This window comes from Phaenicophaeus curvirostris, chromosome 1 (assembly GCF_032191515.1).
Source record: "Phaenicophaeus curvirostris isolate KB17595 chromosome 1, BPBGC_Pcur_1.0, whole genome shotgun sequence".
Classification (NCBI taxonomy): domain Eukaryota; kingdom Metazoa; phylum Chordata; class Aves; order Cuculiformes; family Cuculidae; genus Phaenicophaeus; species Phaenicophaeus curvirostris.
Window position 1 is genome coordinate 63,850,721 of NC_091392.1, and position 18,273 is coordinate 63,868,993.

The 18,273-nt window shown below is 40.3% G+C and overlaps 2 protein-coding genes across 11 annotated transcripts in view; one reads left to right on the top strand and one right to left on the bottom strand.

Moving 5' to 3' along the window:
• AMN1 (antagonist of mitotic exit network 1 homolog) overlaps nucleotides 1-18,273 on the top strand; it is a 469,636-nt gene that overhangs the window by 170,205 nt on the left and 281,158 nt on the right. The gene's annotated exons all lie outside the window — the stretch shown is intronic.
• The window catches only part of LOC138722177 (protein bicaudal D homolog 1), a 305,608-nt gene that overhangs the window by 158,805 nt on the left and 128,530 nt on the right, over nucleotides 1-18,273 (bottom strand). For all 10 annotated transcript variants that reach the window (XM_069860071.1, XM_069860079.1, XM_069860112.1 and 7 more), the window contains exons 4-6: nucleotides 16,744-17,181; nucleotides 9,986-11,080; nucleotides 2,000-2,151 (exon numbers count right to left, since the gene is read on the bottom strand). In XM_069860071.1, coding sequence (XP_069716172.1) covers nucleotides 2,000-2,151; nucleotides 9,986-11,080; nucleotides 16,744-17,181 — 1,685 coding nt within the window. The remainder of the gene's footprint in view (nucleotides 1-1,999; nucleotides 2,152-9,985; nucleotides 11,081-16,743; nucleotides 17,182-18,273) is intronic.

The following is an 18,273-nucleotide window of genomic DNA, read 5'->3' on the forward strand; positions in this document are numbered from 1 at the left end:
ACTGGCATTAGAATATGCATTAAACCCAACAGAAGTGTGCACTCATGATGTCCCAATAGTACAATAATCTAAAGTAACAACTAAGTTACAACTTAGTTAAGTAACAACTTTTAAATCTTTGCAAATTTGTTTTACCTCATAGGCTGATGATTTATCCTCTACGTAAGACCTTTGTTTGCTTTATGCTCATTACGCCATTCCTCTCCTCTGGAGAGGAGCAGCCTTTCAGGTAGCCTTATAGAGTTAGTGTATTCGTGTATCTCCTAGTGTAATGAGCTTGCAAATAAAGATTGACACATGCATTTCTAAAACACACACACACAATTTTCCTTTCTTGAAGAAAATCCTTATAGATGCCAGTGAAAGCAATGCAGCTAGCCTGCTGAGTTGGTTCTTCATTTCCATTATGGCACCACACCACAAGAAGGATGTTGAGGCTCTGGAGTGAGTCCAGAGAAGAGCAACGAAGCTGGTGAAGGGGCTGGAGAACAGGCCTTATGAGGAGCGGCTGAGAGAGCTGGGGTTGTTCAGCCTTGAGAAGAGGAGGCTGAGAGGAGACCTCATTGCTCTCTACAACTACCTGAAAGGAGGTTGTAGAGAGGAGGGTGCTGGCCTTTTCTCCCAAGTGACAGGGGACAGGACAAGGGGCAATGGCCTCAAGCTCCGCCAGGGGAGGTTTAGGCTGGACATTAGGAAAAAATTTTTCACAGAAAGGGTCACTGGGCACTGGAACAGGCTGCCCAGGGAGGTGGTTGAGTCACCTTCCCTGGAGGTGTTTAAGGCATGGATGGACAAAGTGCTAAGGGGCATGGTTTAGTGTTTGATAGGAATGGTTGGACTCGATGATCCAGTGGGTCTCTTCCAACCTGGTTATTCTATGATTCTATACATATACTTTTCTGATGATGAACCTGTGATGAATTTGCACACAGCACTTATGCCACAGCATGTAAATGTCCCTTATCATTCCTCCCTACCTTTCGCAGCCCCCGATGCCACTGAGCAACAAATGACCTTCGAAGGCCTTTTGAGTGAGATGGCACCTATATATTGCAGGAACTATTGGAGAGATGTTTACAGGACACATAAAGACATCTTATCACTTATGAACTAAAGCACAAACAAGAAATCTGTGTTCTGTTTAAGCATGAGGGGGGAAAAAAGCCTTGATATAAAAGAATAATTTCCTGGGGATATTAATTTCCTTGTTTATTTAGGAGTTAATAATTTATTGATGAAAGCACTGGATCTTAAAAAAATTATTTTTAGGTAACCTTTTAAAAAGCAGCTAAAACCAAAAGCTTTTCTGAAGAAGGTGTGGGGTAAGGAAAGATGAGAGATGATTAACTACTGTCCTGCCAGGAGGAACTATGTTTCAGAAGATAAGTGAAACTTCTATCCTGTGAGGGAAAAGATAATAAATTAAATACCACAGCAGGATAAAATAAGAATTCATGTTGGAGTGGGAAACTGCAGTAGCCTCACAATCATTAGTGCTGGATTACAGCATAGGCTGGTTGATTAAATAGATTTTTCTAGCGTTAAGTAATAAATCTTATAATAATGAAACATTGGATTCTGAAGATCATCATTAACCATACAATAGCCTTACATGACAGAATCACTGCATACTTCTGAATGTGCAAATCAGTCACATAAATCTACTACTTGATTTCCACTTTAAAAAGCCCTATAAATGCAAATATACTGGGGGGTGATAGAAGCATTTGTAACACTTTACTCAAGGTTGTGTTGACATTGCTATTCTCCAGCTTTATTTTCCAAGACACACATCTCAGTAGCACTTGAAAGCTTGCAGGTTTCGCACAGTATACACTCTAAGACTCATTCACCCTCATCCAGCAAAGCCCTAACGCTGCAGAAAATAATTTGTCTCTCCTCTTAAGTCCCCAACATACACAGCTAAGTCTGCTCTCACTCAGCACACACATATTTTGGTTTACTGTGCTAAGCTGGACAATGAAACTGTTTCCCTTACCTGGTTGCAAACATCGCTCTCAAGGATGAGAAGGTTGCCGCATCTTCCTTCAAAGCCTTTAATTCATTCCGCAGTTTGGTCATGGTTTCAGTCACCATTGCTTTTTCATTTTCATATTTGTTCTTCAAATTGGCTAGTGCCACTTCAGCTGTCTGAAAACACAGACAAGGATACGTGCTTATGAGACAGATATCTGGTAACAGCTAAAATGCCATGTTTGATTTTACTTTGGATTTCCTTCTTCATGCACATGGTAAGAGAAGTTAGACCTGAGATTTCAACCTTTACTGTCATTTTTAAAATTGAAAAGCAGTTGAAAGGACAAAGCCAATTTCAATGCACTGGCAACAACTCAACATCTTAAATGTCTCTGCAAATCTGTGCAGCAGTATGTTGATGATTCAGGCAAGTGAGTAAGTTACTACAGCTTAAGGAGGTGCCACCATGTCATCTGAGCTGCAATAAACAACCACGTGTGTCCCCTGACCACGTTACAAAGAAGGATGCATAGCACACAAGACTTGGCTTCTGCAGCTGAGGTGGGAACTAACATGTTTTGCCTCATGCTGCCTGCCAGCCGAGTGTTTTCTTGAGCAAGGTGACTGCCAGCACCTGACAGCTTGCTCTTATGTCTGAGTACTGTCAAGACCTATTGCTGTGCAAACCAGCGTTATTTTGGCAGTTTTAACCACTACCAAAAAAAAAAAGGAACAACAGAAAGTGTAAGTTATAATTTTCACTTAACAGGAAAGCAAGGCTTTCTAGTCATTCTATTCCTTCATTTTTTGCCTCTCTCCTTTCTTTTTTCTGTTTTATCCATTAAATTCCTTTAATTTACTGCCATACTCCTTTTAATAATTACATTTGTGCTATTTTTGCAAGAGTTCAACCTCCTGTTCTACCTATGATATTTAGTATCACTTTGAATTTATTCAAAATGCAAAGCTTTATAGATGCTTTATAGCTACTGCTGCTGTAAGACATTTAAAATCATCACTATTGAAAGATTTGAAGGAAAAAAACTTTCCTTTTACATTTACTCACAGGGGGTTATGGTTGTTTATTCACTTCATTTAGTGCATAATAATTGGCAGCATTTCATATAGGCAATCAATTTCCCCTGTTGATATTGTAGGTTCCTATGCCATCACCAGAGGGGAGAAGTGTGGAAGAACATTAGTTTAAAGCAACCAGCAAGGGGACATTACAAAAGATGGTAAGAGCCAAACAGTTGGAAACATATTTTAAACTCAGTTTTCTGAAACTGAATATGTTTCCCACTAACAATATATCTTAACAAAAGGACATACTAACATCTCCTACCAAAATACAAGTCTATTCATTTGAGTCTGGAGAAACAGCACAGTTATAAATGGCAACATTAAAATAATTCTTTTTTTCCCCCTAATTGTACACTTAACCAATTTTTTCTCTACTTTCACACTAGTTTACATTGAGAGAGGGGCTTTTAAAAAATCACTACTAATTACCTATCATTTTAAACAGATGAGTTTTTTCCAGGCCAAATCTGGAATACTTGTTAAAAAAATCAACCACTTAGGGATATATTCAAATAAATGCAGCTTTTGACAACCTTGCTGGCGTAAGCGCTTTGGTATAACGTAGGATGGTAGACACCACCCTATGCTTTGGCAGGATAAAGCAGAAGTTGTCAGTTTTCTGTCTGTTTTCAGCCATGAGCAAAAATGTACAGTCATAAATTAACACAGAGAAGAAGGATTAACTATGTTTAATAAAACTACTTTTTTGAAGGGAAATCTAGGAAACTATATCAGGTGATAAATTCCTATTTAACAGATATAATGATATCAGATTTATTTAAGAATTTTCAGGTCACTAATGAGGCAGAAGTGGTTTCTGAGAGCACAGGTAGAGTCTATAGTTCCAACTGAGTTCTGCCTTACCCCTCTAAGAGAAATACAACCTAATGTTCCTTAATCTACCATGCCTCATCTTTCAATTCATATTCAGGTAAAGATTTTCCTTTGCTTGGAAATAAAAATGAGTTGAAGATATGTGCCACCTAATACTAGACTTTGCAAAAAAAAAATTCTTACATTGTTTCAGCAGTGGGTTTATATATTCCATGTAAATCCAGTGACTTACACATCACTGAAACTGTGCACAATGATCAGATAGATCATTGTGATTCCTATGCTTTAGTCTGGATGTCAGGGTAAATGGATATGTACCATGACAGGATGAAAAATAACTTAGAAATATAACTTACTTCATGAATAAAGGTAATGGAGGAAGGACTGTGTCAAATCATCAAATCTCTACTTTTTATGGAAAGCTCTAATAGGAAGCAAAACACCATTTAGAAAATGAAGCATAAATTGCAAAACCTTTTGGAAGTGCCTGGTGGCTCTCCACACACCAGACAAGCTTTTGAAGACACTCCTTTGCAGGCTATCAAGGGTCTCTCTTCTGAAAGTCTCTTAAGTGAAGAATGAAGGGGAACATGTGCTCTACTGGAGAAGCAAATAAAACTAACAAAAGTGTGGTTCTTAATAGGCAAGAGAAAGGAAGGGAAAGCAAGAAAGGGTATCTTCTATTATAAACCTGCATACAGGCAGCCAAGGCCAGCAGAGCAGCGGTGCACTGATTTAGCGTGAGGTACAGCACATTCAAGATGTCCTTGTAAAAGCTGGTGGACACCAGACCGCACAGATGCTCAAGTTACCTACAGCTCATCGGCTTGGGACCTGGAAGCTGACTGAAGCCGACTGCTGTCAGACTCCTCGGCTCAGAGGATGCCATTTTACAATGCAGCTAAGTCGATCTACGTTGGCTAACTGCCACCAAAAGACTAATTACCCAGCCTTTCCCCATCCCCGTCCTTTGCACACCTGATGGTTTCCTTCTATGCTTATTGTGAGACAGTCTGGGGAGCCTGAAGAGGCAGGAAAATCACATGAACCACCCTGACGCCAGGTTATGTGATGGGGAGCAGGGCTGCAGGGAGAAAGGGAATTCAGACTCTGTCTTTCAGAGATACCTACATGTCTGGTCACCTCAGCTGTTCCGCTAAATGAAGCCACAGCTTCACGTTACTTTTCCTTCAGCACCACCTTAGGTCTAAATTTGTTCCCCTTCTCAGCCAATCTCCAAAATTGTACCCACTGAGCCATATATGTGTGGTTATGCCTGAAACCACTTCTGTGGAATAATCTAAATTTAAGACCTGGGATGACTGGTGCATTCGGAGAGTGCTCTGAAAGTTAAGATGGGGCATATAAAAGTCTGCATCTCCAAGCAGTGTGCGCCAGAAGGAAGTAGATGCCGAGGTCGTGGCTTTGTTTTAAACAGCATATTCTTAAGTATTTGGTTTGCAGCCGTGGTTAACTACAAAATTGTGTTAGAGAGGCTTTGCTCCACATAAAAATGACACCTCTCAGGAACACAGATGGATATGGAGAAAACACAAGAAAATATGAAAATGCAGAAAAATGTGTCTACTCTTCAGTGAAGTAAATAACACAATAAGACAAGAGAGGGGCTAATGACAGTCCAGGCAGGGGACCAGTCATGCTGAGGAACTGGGTGAACACACTACCCACTCAGCAAGCCACAAGGAGACACAGGATTAATGGCTTGTAGAGCACGTAGCATTTGCTGTGCAGAGGACACCACCTGGAGCTGACAGCAAGGCTGGAAGGGAGCAGAGAGTTCCAACACCTGGATTCCTGTGGGGTGTGAAATACTAAGCAGGATGAGAGACCTGGGGTACACAGCACTCTGCCCCCCATCCTCCAAACCCAGCCATGGAACCACACGAGTTGAGGTGAGCACACGCTCAAGCCTCAGTACCCAAGGCAGCGCCAGAACTATGTTCTTTGCATCCCCCTCCTTATGCTTACAAAAGCAATGCTGACAAAACCCAAAAAAAAACCCAGCTGACTACAGGTTGTCACCTTAATCCTGTAAGCCATGAACAAATCCCTTTTTCTCTATATATTCACATTCTAAGATGATGTTGTATCGCACTTACTTTATATCAGCAGTGTGAGAAGCAAACAAAGTAAAAAAAATTGTCTTTAAGAGTATTATGTCCTACAGTGGTATACAATTAATTTTTTCACACAAGAAAACAGAACAGTAGCCTCCTATTTTAGTGCAGAAATCACTCATGGCACTGGATCTTTCCACTCAGCTTCATGTTCTCAGAAGAAATCCTGCCTATGTAACATCAGGGTATTGTTTACAGATAAGGTACTGTATGTCTGGGGTTATCAAATGATTTTTTTTGAAGGACTTCTGTGGGTTTCTTAGTTATGGGAGTTGAAGACACCACAGTTACCGCCAATGCAGATGTGAAGGTCTTTCTGGCCCAACTCCTTCCCATCAAACCATTTTTCTGCAAGAACAACTGATTGTTTTTCAATCAGAACTTCAAGATATTAAATTCCCTCACAGGCAGCTTTGCTTTCTGAATGTTATTAGAAATCAAAATCAAGCCCATTATTGAACTGGTCCTAAAAGTTATTATATCATTAATTTGATATTGCTTTACAATTTACACTACTTGTTAATGCTAATGCTACTTGGGTTTGCTCCACAAAAAAAAAAAAAAAAAAAAAAAGATGCTGACACTATAACTATGGCTATGAATAAATGGATACATAAATCAAGACAAGCAAGCATGCTAGCAGGATATATGTCTTGCCATCTTGAGCAATTGATTTAATAATCTGTTTTTCGGGGCTTAGGTTTAAAGCTTCTTAGAGCAAATCTTGCTCTTCCTTTCTGTGTTACAGTTTTGTGTATTCTGTTTGCAGCCCAGCCTAATACTAAAATGCTTATTTGAGAATATTACTAAAGAAAATACAGCCAGGATAAAAAGAAATATCATCATGTATTGCCAAATGATTTAAACGAGGCAACAGCTTGTCAGGTTCAAACAGAAATGTACTGTGTGCTGTTAAAGCTATAAAAGGTGTAGCTGCACTGCTGGAGCGTCAGGCAGATGGTACAGAAGCAGACTCCTTCAGGGCTGTCACTGTGAAGAGAAGTGAACACAAATCAAGTGTGGATTCTGAAACTCTCGTGTTTTTCTCCTCCGATGAACCATTTGCCCTTGCGTACCTGAGTAAACAGAGGATGTCAGTGCACTGCGACAAAGCGTACTGGCTAGGAAAACTGTACAATTCTGGTCTTAACCTGATATTGCTATTCTTCTGGTGGTCACTAGAGCGCACACGTGCTTCCCTAGTTAAGGGTGTGACTTCTGTATTGGAATACAGTCTGAAACAGCAGAGCCAGGCTCTCCCCCATGGGTACAAAAGGCAAGATGCTCTCGGAATGCCAGGTCTTGCCATGTTTATATTACATCTCATTGTGCTCATCTTGCTTTCCCACACTACCCCACCCCAAAAAGCTTCACCTAAAATGTCTCTGCTTGGAGTGCTAAGAATACGGGGGGTTGTGACAGTATTGCTACGAAGCACGGCAAGCCCTGATGCAGCTCCTCTGGAGGCTGAAGACAGACCAGGGCATCCAGCCGTCTGCCAGCCATGGGCTCCCCTCAGCCAGGGGCCTCCCACAGCTCTTCACTGCAGCACTGGGCACCAGCCCCATCCTGCCATACTGCATAAGGTGTGAAAAGTCGTAGTTTCGTATTAACATCAGCTTCGGTTCTGGAGCAAATGTGAAAAACTGAACTAGATACCTCTGTGGGCTCATCTAAACTGAAACCCACGTAAGAAAAAAGCCCTCTCCAGCCTACTGCTGCTTAAAAACTTAGTGATTCAGAGGGGAGAACCTCTAAGTGATGAATGTTGGCTCATATTTTTGAAGATGTGCTTTGGCTTCTTCACCCATCGCCTGAGGCTGGCAGTAGTGCTAGCACATAACAAATCTCACCCTGCACTCTCTGTAATTTTAAATTTCTCCTTCCCTTCTATATGGTTATGTCTTTTAACTTGAAAGTTTGAGGATGTTGATATTTGGCTTGCACGATTCTACATCCAGTTGTACAGCTACGAATATCTATGCTGTCATCCAATAAATGTTTAGTTAATGGCACCTCCTTACTCAGCAAATCTATCTTTCCCATTTTACTGGGCACGGTTTAGGATGATGCTTTATTTCTGACAGCAGTAAAAGAGCAAGACTGAGCTGGTAATATCAAAAAATAAATGACAGCCTTTTGCTAAAGGAAAAAAACCTTTAATTTGGAATCTAAACCCATATGCCTCAATTACATCTTAATTACATTTTAATTAAATGAAAAATCCACATATAATTGCCCAGAGCTATTATTGATCAGCTAGACATGGTATTTAATTACTTGAATTAATATTTAATGTGTTGTATTGGAGAGGGGGAAATGCTATAAAAGTCTCAACATATATTGAAATATTGCTGCAATTTAAAAGTTGATAGTACTCTAGAAATGCAGTTACAGATCCAACAACCAATTAAACTTGAAACTGTAACTTCATACTATTTGACTAGTGGGAATTTTAACACTGAAATCCCATCACTGTCATTAGCTAATAGTATCCTAAGCTGTTTACCAGGATTCATGCCTTCATATGGGGATCACTGTGCTGCTTTCAGCTGAGAAAATTCCAAGTTAATCTGGAACGACTCTTCCACTGCAGCCTCTTCCATTCAGACTTAATTCTGAATATGCACTGAAGTGAATAAGAGTATTTGCATGCTTAAGTTTAACTTTCTAAAGTGTTTACAGACTTGGAACCTAACAGATACAAAGGGCTTGCAAGGATATACTGTGCAAAAAAAATGACAGTCATCTTTAAAAACAGACCATTGCATGGTCCTCTTTTGCCATTTGATACAAGATACAGTAATTCTAATTTACTTGCTTTTGTGCAAGATCAAAAACGAAGTGGTTTCCTGGGTTTTTTTTAATGCCATGAAATTTTTCAAAACAACAATTTGAATTTCTTTATTTTCTAAAACATAACATTATAATGAATCTTTCTCAAAACAAAAGATTGCTATTACTGTTTCAATCAGCTTTATCGGGCAGTAATGTTGCCCGTTTTCTTTAAAAAGAAGAACTCCCCCATTCTATTTCTTAAAGGACCGAAAACATGACAATGGCAGGAGAAATTATTTCTAACTGAAAATAAATATCATTTAAAAAATTCCAACCACCTGTAATGAAAATAACTGAGCATTTCACCTGCTGTCTTATCAAAGAAATGCCCAGCTTCTCTATGGTCCAAAGCCACTGGTCATACTCTTAAGCTTGCCATTCTCTTCCTGAGGCACGCTTTAGATTTCATGGCATTTATTTTTAATACCCTTAAATTTTCGGGGAGGCATTCAAGTTTTGCAGCCAGTGGAGTATTACTAAGAACTTGGAAGAACACCATGGGTTTTTTTGCACCATCTTCTCCACTAAATCCCACCAGCGGGGCCACCTGCAGCAGCTGAGGTGCTGGCCCAGGTGGTCTCCCCAGTGCTTGCCCTCCCCACCACTCCAGCCACATCTGCCACGGTGAGTAAAATCTCTTCCTCTGAAACACTCCTGGGAAAGCTCATACGTGACCTGTACAAACAGCAGACACTCCCAAATGGCTGCTTTATCCAGCCAGCATGCTGAGGGGAGCCTCAACATGCACTCTTCATTTTGGTTGGCTATCTTATTATTTTGCAGTTATACCAACAACATGCCTGTGCATCAGGCTGGGTGGCAGCTGATCCCTCCCTGTCCCTCTGTTTTTCTCTCCCTTCACAGGAAAGGCTCTTCTGCCTATGCCCTTGGTGAATCCTGGGTGCTGAGAAAAGCAAAGCTAAAAAGCGTAGAGAGGAGGCAGGCAGGGAGGAAACATGAGAGGGAGGGAATAAAGGTCTGCCCTTGCCACAAGTAAGTAAAAGGCTAAATAACCTGTAAGTAAAATCTCTCCTCTGAAACACTCCTGGGAAACATTGCAAGTGACCTGTATAAATAACAGATGCTCGTGACTGACAGCTTTATTAGCATCCTACCTGCTTGTTGGCTTTCAGCACTGCTCTCAGGGTTGCGATCTGCTCCCGCTTTGTACTCAGGAGTGATTTCAGTTTCAGTATCTCTTCCATTAAGGCCTCCTTGTCTTTATCAATCATGGGCGCCAGCTCGCGAGCTGCAGCACGCTGGCGCGACAGCTGCAGTGACCGATCGACAGCCTTCTGCAAGTGCTTGATTTGGTCCCTTATTATGGCATTGAGGTTGTAGATGTTCATCGGCTCTTTACGGATGTCACTGGTATCAGAGACAGGGGAAGAAGGAGGGGCTGTGATGACAGGAGAAATGGTAGGTGTTTTTGTTGGGCTCTGTTCCTTGCCAGGCTCTGTGGCCTCTTTTGTCACCTGCTCGGTCGGGGTCCTCGCTTCCACAGGTGACGCCACCCCTCTCCTGGCAAGCCGTGGGGAAAGAAGACCTCGAGGGTCATCTGGTCCTTTCAGGCTCCCACTGCGGGTGACTCTGCTTTGCCTGTAATAGTCCAACATGACCCTGTTTGGTGTCTCATTGTTGCACAGGCAGACATGATGGTAGAGCTGAGCCAACTCCTCGCTAAATGTCACCAGCTCATCCTGGGCGGTATTGAGGGTATTATGGTTTTCATTTGCTATGCTTGTCATTCTTTGCAATTCCTTTTCCATGTGGACCATTTTTTCCTGGCTTTCCTTGGTTGATTTCTCCAGGTTGGTCACCTGTTCGTCATACGTCTGGATTCTACTCTCATACTTGGCCTTCTCTTCAGTGTAGTTTTCCACATAGTTATTATATTTCTCCTTTAAGGCTTTGATTTCTGCTTTAAGGTCTATCACCTCAGTAACAGCTACTTTGTATTTACATTCTAGGATCTCTAAGCCATTGATGTCCACTTCATAGTCATGTGCTTCCTCGCCAGGGTCTCGGCCTTTCTCACAATCAAGCTCAACTTTCAGCTCCTTGTTGCTCTGCAGCCCCCTCATGGCATTGACATGCTCTGTAAGCCTGTGGACTCGCTCATGTTGCTCGGTCAGGGCTCCCTTCGTGTGCTCCAGCTGCGTCTGAGACTCCTGCAGGTTGGCCAGGAGAATGGCCTTCTCTCTTTCCACCTGCAAGAGAGTCAAAGTAAGAAACCCAGGATCTCATCTTACCCATGCTGAACACCAACCTCTGCAATTACCTTCATTTCTCCCACTCCTCTACTCTGCATTTGCAATTTGAGAGCTTCCAAGAGCTTTTAGCCATATACACCTAAACCATAGAATTAAGTCAGAGTCATGTAAGTCTCAGAAGGTTATGAAGTCCCAGCCCCTGTTACAATTCACAATATCACTGAGACATGACTTTACATGTTGTTCATCAAAGAATTACTCAGTGTCTAATGAGCATGCCTATAAGCCATTCCACTGGCACATACCCATTTCTCAATGGAGCTGAATTTTTATTTCCCATGAACAGCTGTACTAATCCTTCACAGTATTATTTATACCTTTGCACTGTTGCAAACTTTCCTTAAGGCTTGATTACTGAATGCAAATACAGTAAACAAATGGCTGTGTGCATTTCCACAAATTAGATTAAATAACCTGCTGTCTGCAAATGTAACACAGATCATGAGACTGAGCACATGCAACTCTCAGGATTCCTCATCCCCAGCAGTTAAATGTAAGCAAACCCCACATTTTTAAAGACAAGGCAGAAAAAGTGCTATTTCTGGTATAACTAACAAAACAATTCTGACTGATTCTGACCTATTAAGTTCCTTTCTGAATATCCACAGAGAAATATGGACATTGAACAGCGTAAGAAGCCATGGAAGACTCCCCTAGAAGTTTTAATACACAGCATCTTAAAGAACAAAACCAAAAATACTGTAAAGTTTGATCTACTCAGGTACTTGCTATTCATGATAACACCCCAAAAGACTCTGATTTCAAGTTTTATGTATAATGCTCCAACTTTTTTTTCTATGTCTTTGTCCTGTTCTGATTTGTGAATTGGGAAGCAGAGGAAGGCACAAGGAGATGGGATCCTTCTTGTTTTCATGGCTTTTGCAACAGGATCCTGAGCCTACTAGCTTTTCTGCTTTTTTCTTTTCCTACTGTTGCAGTATCTCAGCCCTGTGTTTTCACATGCAGTGAAAATGGTACACTCGATGTTCCCTTTATGAGTAGCTGAATTACTAATTCTGAGAATTTCAAGCAGTGACTTCTCAAAAAAACTTTAAAAATCTTTTCCTTCTCTATAAGCATGCTCCTAGGTAGTGTTTGGAAGAGACTCAAATCAGCCACCATGAATCTTGCTGAAGGAAAAGAAAAACCTTTGAGAGACTGAGAGGGTATTAATGCCATCTCACAAAAATATTCCAAGCAGTGGTTCAGACTCTTGTTTTCTCATAACAAGGCTTTTGAGCAGTGGCTGCTGGTTAGATATATTAAGCACTAAAGCCTATGATGATCCCCTGGTTTTACAGGCAGGCATTCAAAACATAACCTCTATTAAAACCTGCAATCAACTGCAGGCAAAAGCTGCAAGAATAAAAATAGAAGACAACATCTAAAAACCATCAGCCTAGTTTTCTTGTGTACAGGTAACTGACAGCTTAAGAATTAGAAAAACAGGGGCAAACCTCATCATTATTTTATGATCCAGGAAGATACTGTCTCCTGAGATACAAGGTGCTCTATTTTAGGCACTACGTAGTCTGTGCAGAAGAGGACAGCCGAGTACCATAAGCATATGGGTACCTTTCTCCATTTGATATTGTTCTCCCACTGCCGTCTCAGTCTGCCAGCTGTCCCCTTGCCCACTCTTGCCAAGAAAATCCAAAATAAGGCAACCTTACCCTTTCCCAAGTGCATCTTCTTAAAAGGTGACTGCTCTCCATAGTTTTCTTGTTCAGATCTGTCCCAGGGGGCCTCAGAGATTGACCCAGCCAAAGCTTCTCCACTAGCTTTCCTCTGTTTTTATCCATCGAGCAGTCTGCCCCAAGTCTGCTCTCACCAGAAACTTTCAGCTGAACTCTAGTTGTTACCACCTGGTATAGCAAGCTAAGGTGTTAACTGCATTACCGTCATCAGATAATGAAGGTATTTCTTCTTTCAGGCTGGTAAGGTGAGCTATACACGTGCATGAACAACTGAGTTTTGGTTAATTTAAAGGACTATCTCACCTTATGGGAAGAAGCTACATGGATAATAAAGATGCATATATATTAGACACCAAAGGCAGATGTTTTTTTATGATGTATTGGTCCACTGTGGGTATGTTCACATGGAAGCAGACAAATAACTGTAGATTGAAGTAGTGTAAAAATAAATATAAAGATTATAGCCAGAGAGATTTTCCTTCAAGAAAACAACTCGATGTTAAAGCAGCACAGTGTTTCAGTGCCTGCTTTAAATTAATCAGCTGTCATACTCTACCGTGCAGGAAAACTATAACAGAGATAATTGGTATCTTTATGATAATTTCTCTTCTGAGCATAAATGTTTTCTGGAAACAAATACTTCTTTCAAACAGAAAGTATTTATTTTTCCAGGGAAAACATGCAACTTTTCAAATCCATATACTAACCTGGAGAGCAGGTAAAATAACACACAGAGATATACTAGATTTTACTTCTTTCAGTTCAGTAACTATGGATGAAGACAGAAATAAATGCTCCTATTTCCAAGGGTGAAAAAACCCAACCAAACAACAAAGCTCCAACTCAGCCCTGAGAGCACCTTCTGAATATTAATGGCTGATGTTTCCAAGTACTGTCATTATATTTCTTGTTCTAGAAAATACTAAACTCCTATTTCCACCCACAGCAAACTTTTGGGAATTGCAGTTATTTTTCAGTACAGTTGGTGGGGTTCTTTCTGACATTGAAGTTAGTAGCTGCAGTAAAGATGTTTATCATCACAGAATGAAAATAAAAGCAATTCACATGTAGCTGTGCCTATTCTGTGACGCATTCTTTCCTCCAAAGAATTCTGTCTGGGGAGAGTTCCTTCCCAATTTTTTCTATGTTTTGCAATTACATAAATCAATTCAATTTCACCGTTGCTATTTATCTTTTCTGTTTGTTTGTTTAATATCATCAGATCAGTGAACAATTCCTACTGGAGAGTGGAACAAATTAATAGGAAAACTCAGCTCAAGAACCCTGAATCTTAGCTGTATCATATTTGTCAAAGAGTAGCAGACAGCTGAAGAAGCGTGTCAGAATCTGAGCCACTTTAACCTTTTTTTTAAGATAACTTAATCCAAGTTTTCCAGATATGATGCTGGCCTCAGTAATAGGGAAAGCATCACCATAGAAGGAAGAGAGGAGTCTTAAGCTTTAAAGATGAGATAGAGGATTCTTCCCACTAGACAATAAAGACGAAAGCAGAGCAGAAAGCCTGGGGCTTTTCCAAGATAATCTTAGAATACAAGAAATTTCAGCAAGATGTCTGTTACCTAGTGGCTTTAAAAAATGGAATCGAACACTTGCAATTAAAAATCTTCAAGGTATCATCAGCAGCATTCTACAGACGCAAGACTGTCATACTAACTTTTCTGGTGATGCCACCTTTTTGAGATTGAGGAGTGAAAAAAACTGCCACGCAATGGCAAATCCGAAGTTTGCTTCTCTCAAAAAAGAAGCCTGCTGTCAAAATAATTGCCAGAACAGGGCCAGTTCCTTCAGCAACTCTGCCATAGTACAGCCTCTTCAAGGAAAACAAGAGGAACATAGAGAAAATACTAAGATGTGGCTGAATGGACCACCACATGGCAAAGATACTGCAGAGGAGCAAGAATCCAGTTTTAAGAATTATCTTTTGTCAACTTGAACTTGATTAAACCCCCCATCTGCTATGAGGAAAAAAATTTGGAGGAATTTTTCACATTAATTAACATGACCCAAGGTGAGCTGATGGAACTCAAGAGAGAGAATGATCAGTTAAAAAAAAGCATGCATCAGCATTTTGCAGTAAATATTTTCAGTGTAAAGAAATCAGGTTTCCAGCTGGAGTCATTTTTTCTTTTTAAACTTTAAACCTTTAAACATTGATTAGAATACTGCACAATGGTGGTGGCTATTGCTGTGAGGGTGCAGGGACCTGGCAAAGTCTCCGTGACTGAAAAATGGTTATATTTATTTTCTAGGGCCCTACAGGACCCCAGGACAGTTTGTGGCTAATAACTGTCACAAGCCTGTCTCTTCACTTCAGAAGTGTGAATTAAATAATAATTTTAAGCCAGATACCATTTGCAATATCTTTCAAGTTTAAGTCTGTTGATTTATCAAGCTCAATATTTAATTTAATAAAATCAAGACAAAACATACCCAAACAATCTTGTTTCTTTCATTTCCAAACAGCTTTCACTACAAATTTGTATTGAATAAACTTCATTGTAAATTACAGTTAAAAATGTCCTGTATTTTAAAATGTGAGTACTAAAGCTGTGTCTTTTTAATTTCTAACATTGTATTTCTGAATGAAATCAGAAGCTGCATAATATATATGTGCAATAGATAAGCAGTATCTATTATATATGTAAATGAACACATAGATACGCATATTTTTATATATGCATATCTACACAAACTACACATACTTCACATTTTAATACTGGAAATGTTTCTGACAGCATTTTTCACAGAAATAAAATTCTGAATTTCAAACTTTTCCACTTAAATTATGTATATCTTGCATCAAAGTTATTTGTGCAAAGCACTAGACGTCTTCAGTGTTTGCCATGTCATAGCTCAGATCAAAACTTTTCACAGTGTGTTTGGCAATGAAGTACATATAATTACTAACTTTTCAGCAAATATAGGGCAGACGATGCTGGAATTTATTGTTCTGTTGCAAGCACTGAAAACTGGGTTTGCTCTATTTTACTGCCAAATTGGCTTTTACATTTTAAGCAGGAAAGGATTTATATTTACTCCTTTAGAAGAGGTGCTTTTTGGAGGCCTGCAGCTAGAAAATGCTGGATGTTTCCTTGATGGTGCCAAAACCTTGCAAGCTCTTGTGGTAGAGAAGATGGTCAGCAGCTTGGGCAGCAGACCCTGTCTCTGTGTGGCACTGTACTGCTTTCTAAGATGATGTCAGCAATGGGTCTGGCAGCTTGAGTTGTTACCTGGCTTGCATCCCAGACTCTTATTCTGGTTATGCCTGGGTTGAACTTGGATGAATAGAGAACAAACGTTAGCTGTACGGTCCCCAAGGCACCCCCTGCAGCCTGTGCATCTGCTGGGACTGCCAGGGCGGACAAGGGTGCTCTGTGACATCTCACACGCCACATGCTCTCTGAGTACACAGTTATTCAGAGAAGTACTCCTCTCCTTTTACTCTCTCTTGGCAGTTTGCCAAATCTTGTTCAAACTGAATTTCATGGCAAGAACTCCCTCTGACTTGCAAGGGAGCATAAACAAGTCTGTCTGTATTTTTGTGAGATTTTTTTTTCAGATAGTTTTGGTCATACTGAAGAGTACTTTATTCCTCTTGTAATGCTTCCCATTATCAAAGCAGGAAAAAAGAATCTAACTATCTGCAACAACAGCAGCTATGTCCCTTTCTCCACTTTTCACTAAATACCTGGTCAAATCATACTGATTTTTTGTAGACAGATACTCTGTTTATTAGTGATACTTCTAGCAAAACCTGGATAGGAAGAAACACCAAAGCAGATGACTGAGAACAGGACATATGTAGCTGAGAACGTCACTGGGGGAAATAATTGCAAAAGCTGTCACTAGGATCCACTTCAGGACAGTAAATTCAACTCTTACCTGCATGAGTTGCTGCTTCAGTTTCTGTATTTCTGATATGTTGAGCTCACTGAAGAGGTCAGAGACGGGGTGCAGAGATTCTCCTTTCCTACTTGTGGGAGTTCGGTAGTCACCATTGAGTTTCACAAGAGGCCCATGGATATGTCCGTTCATTTTGTCATCATTGTTGGGCTCACCCCCATCCTCTGCAAACTTCAATCCATCTACTGATATATTAATATGGTTATTATACATACTATCATTGAGGTTGATATACTGGGAGAGTTCCTTCCTCAGATTGTTCTTTTGTTCTCTTTCATTTTTTAAAGTTTCCAGAGCTTCCTCCAGCTGATGCTCAGCAATCTCCTTCAGCCGGATGGCATCTTCTAGCTGACTATTAAGCAACACAGTCTCCTCCTCAAATCGTTTAATCTCATGCTTTAAGCCTTCATATTCAACCTGAATTAGACAAGACAAAGAACATTCATAATACTAAAACTTAAGTCATGAAAACCTGCCATTTATCAGCCTTATTGAAATACGTGGTCCAGAAAATAGTTTGAAATACCAGACACTGCCTACAGCTGCAAAAAAAACTGTTTGCAAAGAAAATGCAAGGGCGGCTCACTCTTTTAAATACCTCAGTCCTCACTTCTTCAGCAGCATGTTGAGAATCAAGAAAAGTAACACCTTTCTCTAAGTAACATATGCCAATAAACAATGTATTTCATGGAAAGAAGGCTGTGTAGTAGCAGATATCCTGGAAACCATAGATTTATTATGAATTGCCATAAGCAGTGTCGGTATGTCACGGTATCTATAGATCTCAGGTTAACATAGTCTAATTTATTAACTGCAAGTATTCTGAAGATGATTTCTTATCTATATGCTTATCAGATACAAAGTCAATCAGGCACAGTTACTTTAAAGTGTCTGGTATCTTAGTAGTGTTCAAGTACAAAAACTGTAATAGAGCCTCAACTCTCTTCTGTGTGTCAAACAAGCTTTTCCATTATTCAAGAAGCATTTGATTTTAGAAATTAAAAAGCAAACTATCTATACAATCTCTTTAAACTCTAAGATGCCCCAAATTGTTGGAGATTTTTAAACAACCAGGCAAATGTATTAAATAGCTTATCCAGCCACACAATCCTTGAAGTGTGTTGGGGATACCATTTCAGAGCACTTGACAGTCTGTTGCTCTGACAGCACTCCCTGAAGTGCTTCCCTCAGTGACCTGATGCAGCTTTGGCAGGCTTGGAGGGATTTGCTGGTCTTTCTCCTTCTCAGAGGACAGGTTGTTCCCCTGCTCCACCAATACTGCAGTATTTTATCACGGTATTTACTGGCAGTGTGGGCTGAGGAAGAGAACAGATGCTTCTGTCTTTTTTAAAATGCAGGTCCCATGCTTTTTCAGTCCTTTCTGTTGCATCTAACAAGAAACAAAGCCTAGGTAAACCAAATCTAGCCCAAAACCAGTTGCTCAGAAGTATCTAGATGGTGCAGCTCATCCCCACTGCAAAACACTTCCCCTTCCTGGCCCCCTTCATC